Source organism: Vitis riparia, chromosome 13 (genome assembly GCF_004353265.1).
Source record: "Vitis riparia cultivar Riparia Gloire de Montpellier isolate 1030 chromosome 13, EGFV_Vit.rip_1.0, whole genome shotgun sequence".
NCBI lineage: Eukaryota > Viridiplantae > Streptophyta > Magnoliopsida > Vitales > Vitaceae > Vitis > Vitis riparia.
The window spans coordinates 29,469,268-29,479,356 of NC_048443.1; the positions used below are offsets into that span (position 1 = coordinate 29,469,268).

The 10,089-nt window shown below is 32.1% G+C and overlaps 1 protein-coding gene across 4 annotated transcripts in view; it reads right to left on the reverse strand.

The window, feature by feature from the left end:
• LOC117928122 (SET and MYND domain-containing protein 4) overlaps positions 1-9,803 on the reverse strand; it is a 65,935-nt gene extending 56,132 nt beyond the window's left edge. For 2 of the 4 annotated variants that reach the window (XM_034847983.1, XM_034847982.1), the window contains exons 1-4: positions 9,573-9,801; positions 9,346-9,480; positions 7,262-7,348; positions 55-126 (exon numbers count right to left, since the gene is read on the reverse strand). In XM_034847983.1, coding sequence (XP_034703874.1) covers positions 55-126; positions 7,262-7,348; positions 9,346-9,480; positions 9,573-9,701 — 423 coding nt within the window. In that variant the 5' untranslated portion in view covers positions 9,702-9,801. Of the gene's footprint in view, positions 1-54; positions 127-7,261; positions 7,349-9,345; positions 9,481-9,572 lie in introns of all 4 variants that reach the window. The other 2 variants (XM_034847985.1, XM_034847984.1) reach the window with 2 other exon arrangements.
• Positions 9,804-10,089: the final 286 nt, after the last annotated feature.

Consider the following 10,089-nt stretch of genomic DNA (forward strand, 5'->3'; position numbering starts at 1 on the left):
TTTAAAGATGAGATACACAGCATGCAAATAAAAATAGATGACAGTATTTTTCACCTTTGCATAGTTTGGAGAAATTAGAAGTGCTCGATTGCAGTCTCGTAGACACTCCACCAGAAAACCCATTTTCTAAAGAAAGGATAAAACAAAATGGTAAGCAAAACCAAGCAAATCTGTTTGAAAGTTCATACTGATTAAAATTGCAATGACTGATGTATGATAAGAACTAATCATTGAAAAGTGAAAAAGAAAAAAAAAAGATGATGGATCTTATTTTATAAGTATGTTTAATAATATAAATTTCATACCACTTATCACGAAATTTTCTTTAAGAACCCCTCAATCTATTAAGTAAATGAACTTTGACTGTTCAATTAAAGTAAGGGAACTGGTTTATAAGAATTTATCATTTTAAGATAACATTGTTATCCTTTAAAATTTTTTAAATACTAAACCTTCATAATAAGTTTAATTAATAGTTAGTTTTTATTGTTCCTTTTTCCCCTATTTTATAAATATAAAACATAAAAACTGTCTTGGGTTGTTAATGTATTCTAAATTTTAATATATTTTAACAACAACAACAACAATAATAATAAGAATAAGAAAAAGAACAACAATGATAAAAATAATGTATTACTATCATCATCATCATCATCATCATTATTGATGTCATATAATAATACATAAGTAATAATATGTTACATAACTTATAAGTGACACATACTTTATATTTACAAACTTATTTTCATTTTAAAAATTTATATAGCAAAGTTTTTATTTCAATATTTTCCACATAAATGCAAAATTAAAGCATTTTATCAAATTGTGAAGAAAAAACTTTTATTAATAAATGCTCTTTTTTTTTTAAAGGAAAAATAAATTTTAAATAGTTATATTCTATGTCTTTTGTGGATTGACATGTATTATACTATGATCAATAGTTTTTGAGAATGCATGATTTCAAACCTAATACTAGGTAGCAACTTTCACCTTTCTCTAACACTTATGGTAGTTTTGAACTTCAATGCTCATGGTTAGTGTAAGGCCTTTGACATATTTCCATTAGAGTATACTGGTGATACTATCTATCCCTAATATGAAAGCTTGGTCTTTATCTTCTTCAACTATATCCATTATAAAAATTTTCCTTTCAACCTTGTCTAATTTCTCAGCTCCTACTCCCTTCTCTTCAGCAAAACTCATTTGGCAATCTAAAGCTACATCTAAATTCAAGACTTTTACATGGCTAGTAGCAAACACGAAGGTCAATGCCAATGATATGTTACAGGTGAGAAGACCTCACAAAGCTTCTAGTCCTGACTGTTGCATTATGTGCATGAACAACAATGAATTGATTGATCTTCTCTTTTTACATGGTTCAACAACTTTGGCGCTTTGGCATAGATTATTTAGCCTAGCCGAGCTAGATTGGGTCCTCACATTTTCGACATGATAACCATTTCCTGTAGGGGATTAGGAAGCATAGGTAGAGGTAAAACTCTTTGGCAAAGCACATGCTTCACATTGATTTTAATAGTATGGAAGGAAAGAAGCGAAAGGATTAGTGAGGACAAGTCGAGAAGTTTAGGGATGATATGAGACTTGATTGATTTTTATTCCTCTTTTTCAACATCAATAGTGTCAACTTTCAAGGGCACTCGCCTCATTGTTACTTAGCACATTAGAATTTGGTGTGTAATTAAAGGGCTAAAAGAGCAAAACTTGGAACAAAGTTTCTACCTTTTTGTAGATGTATTGTTCCTAAAAAAAAAGTAAAACCATTTCCTTCATATAGTTTGGGGGGTACATAGGAAATATCATATTTATCTATTCTTTTGATAAGAGTATGCATCTTTAGGATGAATTTCTCATCCTTCACATGTATTTCAAATTCTTACTCAATGAATTTTTTGCTTATAATAATATATATATATATATATATATATATATATATATATATATATATACCCTCATAGTAGTTGAACATAAATCTACTCCAAATTAGAGGCCAAAATTGGCAACAAAAGAAAGTGACAATTTTGATAGTGAGTGACCATCCTCTTTTAGGTTTCTTCATCCTACATCCACCATTGGCTCAATCCTATTCCAAGAATTTGTTTATATCAATTCCTTATCATCCTTAAACCATCCACAGTACACCCCATTCGTGATTCCATATTAGATTATTGAGTTTTCAAAATGGTACATTAGCTCACTATGTAGTTACCATCTTAAATTGATAAATGAGCCAATAGCCATACACTTTACGTGTGTCAAATGAATGTGTTTTTGAAAATTTTGAAAGAAAAAAATTTTTCTCTTTTCTTTTTTGAATTCAAAACTAAAACTAATTACATCAAATAAATAGATTCAGCAAGAGAGCTGAATGGTAAAGGCATAAAACGAGGGTGACAAATTTTCATAAGATATGAAGTTAGACATACGATGCTTGGTGCAAGTTCCGACACCTTTACAACAAGCAATAGGAACATTTAAAATTTTCATTAACTCGGACTTGGACTTAAAAGGGTTTAACACCAAGGAATTTTACCTGACAACTCATTTGAAGAACTAGTAGAGTTTTGATTTGCACCCGGGTTGGACTCATAAGGTTGCTGCAAAGTTGAATATTCTTTTCTTCGAATATGTCTCTTCCTTGAATAGACATGAAGCCCATGTTTTCTTTCACTTGTTTTTTGTGCTTATGTAACGGCATTGAAGGATTAGAACCATTAATTTCATCTCCTAAACTACTCAAGTCTTGATCTATGGCTATAGTGTTTGGGTCTCAATCTATGCTTGTAGTGTCTCCATTCAAGTGTTGATTTGTGGTTGTGGTGTCTCGGTTCTCTAGAGCTGAAGGATTAGGGTGATCAGGGGTAAATTCGACTAGAACTAGTAGTTCTAGCTCTATTTGGAAAATATTCCCAATACAAGAATTTTCACTCTCACCCTCCTCCTGAAGATGATTATTACCAAAATGGGGTTGTCTCAAAGAAAGTCACATCCATAGACACAAACAGTTTTCTTGAAACAAAGTCAAAACACTTACATCCTTTTTGTGTTGGTGAGTAGCCAACAAAGACACATTTCCTAGCTTTACGATCAAATTTCCCACAATTATGGGTACGAATATGGACAAATGCAAAGCATCCAAAAAAATTTAGTGAAATATCAATGACAAGATGTGATATGGGAAAATAGTTTTTGAAAACATTCATAGGTTTTTGAATATGCAAAACTCTTGTTGGCATCTGATTAATAAAAAATGAAGTTGTAAGACGACTTCACCTCACAAATATTTAGGTGTCTTAGCTGAAAAAAAGTAAGGCTCTAGCAATTTCAAGAAGATGCCGATTTTTTCTTTTAATTACTCCATTTTGTTGTGGAGTGTCATTGCAAGAACTTTGATGAACAATTCTTTTTTCTTCAAAAACTTCCCCTAATATTTTATTAAAGTATTCATTTCCATTGTCACTTCTATATACTTGACTTTTTTCTTGAACTTGAAATTGTGTTTGTACCATATTGAAAAAAATTTTGGAAACTTGTTCGACATCAGAATTTTCTTTTAACAAATACACTCATGTTATCCTAGTGTGATCATCAATGAATGTAGTGAACTATTTTTCTTCTTGAAAAAATAGTAACTATAGACGGGCCCTAAACATCGTTGTGAATTATAAAAAAAGGTTTAGAGGGTTTATATGGTTGTAGAGGAAAAGAAGAACAGTGGTGTTTTGCCAATTCACAGATTTCACATTGAAATGAAGATGAATTTTTATTTAAGAATAAATTCGAAAACAAGTACTTTAGATACTGAAAGTTTAGATGTCCCAATTTAAAATGTCATAACATAATCTTATTCTTACTAGCAACAGAAAGAGATTTGAAACAAGTGCTTTGAGCTTGTCCTTTCAATTCAAATCCATCTTCAAAGAAATAAAGTCCTTCATTTTGCTTAGCACTACTAATCGTCTTCCCTAGTCCAAGTCATAAAACACATAAGAAGAATGGGAAAAATGAGCCTAACATTTTAAATCATGAGTTATTTCACTAACGAGCAAAAGATTACATGACAAGTTAGGAATATGAAGGACATTATGCAGAGTAATGGAAGGAGAAATAACAATTGAGCCTTTCTCGACTAAGGCTAAGAGAGATCCATCTGCTATTTTTATTTTTTGGTTCCCTACACAAGGACTATATGAGGAAAATAATTTAGAAGATCCGGTCCTATAGTCAGTTGCTCCTGAGTCTATAATCCATGGACAATTAGAATTGGGTTTGACACTATAGAGGGAAGTGGTATAGTAGTTACCTTTTTGGGCTAATGAACATGAGGAAGAGGGATTTACAATGAGGCTCGAGGACTGGAACAATTTACATAGACTGTCTATTTGCTTCTTTGTAAATGGAAGCTTATCTGAAAAAACTTGGTTCCCTTCTTCATTTGAGACTTGGAACACACGGCCATCTCCCCCATTCTTCTTTTTCCAATTCGGAGGCTTCCCATGTAGCTTTCGACATGTCTCACGCGTATGCCATGGCTTCTTACAATGATCACACCATGGTTTTTCTCCTCGCTTGAAGTTTCTCTTGTCTACATCCGCCATTAGTCCTCTTGCAATGAGAGCTAAACTCTCAGTTTCAGGGTTGGTCCTTGGTTCCTGCCTTTGTAGCATGACTCTCCGATGAGACTTTTCTCTCCCGATCTCTAAGAATACTTCTTGAAAAGTTGGGAAAGGTTTTCATCCCAAAATTCGGCAATGCACTTCATCTAATTCTCTATTAAGACCTGCCAGGAACAAATACACCTTGTCATATTTCTTTCTCTTCATATATCACATACTATCAGTAGCAGAATGTCATTCCTCTTCATAACAATGATCCAACTCCTACCACTAAGTTATCATCTCATTACAATACACAGTAACTTCTTTATCTCCTTGTCTGGACTGCCACAACTTAATCTTCAATTCAAATATTTGAGATGAATTCTCCATATCCGAATAATTGTCATGAATAGCATCCTACACTTCTTTTGCTGTTGGAATGAATAGAAATGGCTTTCCAATACCCGACTCCATCGAGTTGATGAGCCATGCCATCACCATGTAGTTTTTGAATCTCCAACTTTTCAAGCGTGGATCATTGTTTGCTAGTTTTTTCACCTCATCAGTCAGGTGATCAAGCTTCCGCTTTCCATCAATTACGAGCTTCACCATCTTCCCCTTTCCAAGTAGTTTTTTCCATTCAACTTGTTCACGGTCAATTGAAGAGAATTCGATGAAACAGCAGACAAATGTTATGCTTTGTTAGATAATGCAGCAGAGTCAGTTTGAAAGCTCTCTGTTGCCTCTCCTATAGTTGTCGAGCCTCTGGTAGCTCCAGCCATAGCAATTTTCACCATCAGGAACTTTGATTACACCAAAGTTCTAATACCATGAAAATTTTGAAAGGGGAAGATTTTTCTCTTCTCTTTTTTGAATTCAAAATTGAAACTAATTTCATCAAATAAATAGACTTAGCAAAAGTTGAGATCTGCCACAAATCTTTGAACTACATCAGCTAACAAAACAGAACAATTAACTTCTAAAAATACGGGAACAAACAAACTTCCCTATCTTAAACAATTCGAATTTTATTAGACAGAAAAAAACTAGAAGACCTCCTAACTTTCAGCTCTAGCTAACCCCTAACTTTTCAAAAGTTTTTCATTATTGAATTTTTTTATCATGAAGTTGTATTAAAATTCACTTTTGGTTTACATTGGTGAGGCCCAAGTAGCTATCTTATGGCAACAACTAAGAGAAGCCTCCTCAATTAGTCCATAAGTAAATGCTTGGTAGTTTATCTTAAGACCGTGAAAGAACATCTGAAATATGTGAAGATCATTCTAGAATTCTGGCAGGGGTGAGAGCTATAAGTTGCATATAAGCTACCAACTCCAACAACAAAAGAGAGAAACTGTAAACAGACACATCCGTCTCATTTTGAAATGGTTTCTAAAGGTCTAGCATCATTAAAATTATTGATTTAGAGACTTGCACTTTAAGTACCTATAAGGCTGATCTATCAAAATGTTCCTTTTTTCTTTTCTTTTGGACCTTGAGTAAGATTTAGAGGGAATAATTTTTATAAATCCTTACTTCAAAGGTAGTTGCAATTGATCATACCAAACAAACTCCTTGCCTCAATTTTGTGATTTCATGGTTGGCTGTTTTTTTTTTTTTTTTTTGCTTTTTTTAAGGTAAAATCCAATTTCATGGTTGCTATTCTAGGACAAACTCGTTTTCTCAAGATCCGTTCTAAGTCTAGATGAGTCATAGATGTACTCAAAGTGGAAGAGTGATTAGATAGATCTACGATATATTTTAGAGTAGAAAATTTTGGGCCTCTCTTGCTCTTCAAGCTTTTCTCTTGGATGGCAATGAGAGACAGTTCCTATGGTGGACATTTTGATCATCAAGGCCTAGAGCACCCAAAAAACGAATATGCAAGAGGAAGGCAAATTGGGCAGACTAGCTTTTAATGCATTGTTCCATTCTTTACAGGAGATGGTTTCTTATATCTTTCCCTTGTTTGGGGTAGCTTGGACATTGACTTTAGTAGCAGAGCTATTCCATGTTTGGGAAGTGGTTTTAGCTTACAACCAGAGTTGGACTGCAGCTCTGTTTTGTACCTTAACAACAATATTTGATGATATATAATTATCCATCTTTAGGACTAGAATAAGTTCTTTCCAATTTGATTATATTCATAGACCTTTGAGTATTTTAGGGGTTTGAGTTTTTTGGATAGACAACTTTCAATAGACTGTTCAATGCAGTTCACACATGTATCTGAAATTTTGCTTTTTTTCTCTCTAATAAAGTCTGAAATTGTGCATAGAAAGAACACACATGCGAAAGGAGTGAAAATAATAAATAAATAAATGAATGGGAGGTAGAGAAATGAAGGCAAATTAGCGGCTGTCAAGTGAGGCATGAGAAAAAATAGTTGAGCTATGCTGCTAATTTCCAACAGAACAATAACAATGCCTAATAGGAATGATATAGTTCAAAGTGGATGATTCAGAAACAAGGGCAAAAGGTCAAGATGGCCTATGGTTTAAAAAATACCTATACATAATGTACCAAAATGCATGTAGACAACCAAAAATGGTTGAAAACAGCTTTTTCGAAATATCCCATAAAGTAAATCTCTTGAAAAAATAGACACTAATCAGTTCAAATATTCATGAATATAACAAACTTACATGTAATACGGATGCACGGTTCACAAACAGTGTTACAACCAGATTTTTGCCCACATCATCTGCATCGGTAGGAGCAACACGTAGTGCCTATTCATTGGACACCAACAACAAAGGGGAAAAAAAGGACAAAGAAAGCAGAAAACAATTAGTATAATAAGACTTTGTTTGATGGTCTGATTTAAAAACATTTTCGCAAAACAAAGTGAAATAAAAAAAAGTCTGTAGAAAACAAGTAGAAGAACAAAGTGAAGTAAAAAATAGTTTGCAAAGAAAACAAGTAGAAGTTTTCATCAATTTTTTTTTTTTTTTTTTTAAAAAATCATGAACATCATGAACATCCTCAAAAAATCAATTTAATTAATAGAAAACAGTCACATGACTCAAAACCAATCTAATTAATATTAAAAAGTCACGAACAAAAACTCATCCTGAATGACTTTCGTAGTTTCTTCTTTATGCACATCTATAATTTTTCAAATTTTTTTCATTCAGCAAATAAGCTCCAAATCAAGTAGGGCTTAATGTGTTGGATTCATTAATGAGTCCAGTAATTTTTAAAAATTATTTAAAATTCAAATACCTACCCAATTAATTTAGAAATTTAAGGACAAAAATTGGTTTAAAATGATTCTATTGTTTCTCTTTTGTGTAGAACCATACCTTTTCAAATTTTCTCACTAGACAAATAGACTCCAAATCAAATAAGACTTAATGTTTTGAATTCCTATAAACTTTAAAAGATAATTTGGAGCTCAAAAAAAACAAAAAAAAGAAAACTAATTACAACCTAACATTGATGGACTAAAACTAATCCAAAATGACCCTATTGTTTCTCCTTTGCATATAACTAAGCTTTTATGAATTTTGCTACTAGACAAATGGACTTGAAATCAAGTGAGACCTAATCAATTAGATTTATTATTTTTTTTTTTATCGACAATCAATTAGATTTATTAATGAGTCTGCTAAAATAATTTGAAACTAAAAAATAAACTCAAATCAATACCAAAAAAAATAATAGATCTGGTTTGGAATTAGTCATGACTATTGTTTCTCCCCCGTCACACAACTATACTCCTTCAGCTTTTCTCACTAGGCAAGTGGATTCCAAATCAAGTGAAACCAAGCCAAGTGAGACTTAATGTTTTAAATTCTTTAATCAATCTAATTTTTAAGAATAGTTTGAAATTCAAAGAACTGACCCATTTAGTTGAAGATTGTATCAAAACTAGTCCAAAATACTTTGTCTTAATTATATACTAAATATGTATATTTAATGAAAACTTGGCTTATTTACATATTTTATAACATTAGCATTCATATTTGCTAAAAGGTACTTATTTTTAATTTATTTGTAGTTTGTAATTACAAAAGTATTTTTTATTTTTAATAATACTAGAATTAAAAAATTAATTTTTACAATATTTAAAAAAAAATCAAAATAGAAAAAGTATTTTCAAAAGAAAATGCAATTTATTTATATAAATGAGTTTTTGTTATTTTGTTTTTTGGATTCTTTAAAATGTGATTTTAAAAGGCAATTCCCAAACATCCTTGTTTATAGAAAATACCAAAAAAAATTGTTTTACCGGGCCCTAGACTTCCCCAATGTGCTAATCAGGAACAATCTAAACTAGTACTACTTCATTTGCAAACAAAACAAATGGTCAATGAGAAATCCGTGCCCCTTCAAATTGTTTTGGATTTAGTCACTTTCTAAGGTAGAATATATTTGATGCTTAAACATAGATCAGGATGCTTTCAGAATTTAAAATTTTCATTTAGATTAAGAAGCTTTCAAACTTTAAGACCTTGTATGCATCAGACTGTAACATCTTGTGTAAAACAGATAATTTTAAAGAAGCACACCACTAGAAGTTATGGCAAGTAACCCCTAACTAGAAGTTCTTTTTAGAAATTCTCTTCCTTTTCCCATTTGATGCGTATAAACAAAAGGGGTTCCCCTCACATTTTGAATGTTAATTTTGTAATACTTCACTTTAAGGGGAAAGAAAAAAACATAAACCAAGTTAGAAACAAAAAAAAAAAAGCGCAACGAGGAGGAAAGAAACTATATTCGAAACCTGGGAGTATAAACTCAAAGCTTTCATGTAATCTCCGCTCGAAAAACATTCATTGCCCTTCCGCTTCGATTCCAGTGCTGCGTCTCTATTCTTACAACATAGAGCAGTTTCCGAATGCGCCAGGTCTCCAACGATCTGAGATAACCAAAAGTTTTTTGAAAAAGAAAAAAAAAACTTCAAAACAATGGAGGACTTCTCTGAACGAGGAAACACAGGTGTGAGGTTACCATTTGAAACTGCTGCATATGAAGAAAGAATTCTAGAAGAGAATGACAAGTTGAAGGAAGATCATCGGGGGTGCTTTCTGCAATCATTCGCTTAAGGGCATCCGGAACCAAGGATTTCAGCTTCTCCATCCGGCCGACTTAGCAAAATACGATGCAGAGGAAACGGAACTTCACGTTCTGTTGACAGCGTTCCATTTCGTTTATTTAAGCCTGTTTGGACACGGACTCAAATCCTGCTTTTGGCGTTTGGAGGTAAATGATGAGTGACGATAAGTCCTACGTAATTTATGTTAATTTTTATCTCATTCATTTTTTTTTTACAAATATTGCTATCATCCAATTTTTTTTACAAATTATGTCATGATCTCTATCTTTTCTAAAATTATTTTTAATACATAAAACATAAAACCTTAATCCCTTATCCCATATAAAACCCTAACAATATTAAAAATATTTTAGTACTTGTTTGACAACATTTTTTGAGAACCTTTTTTTTTAAAAAAAAACAGACATTTAT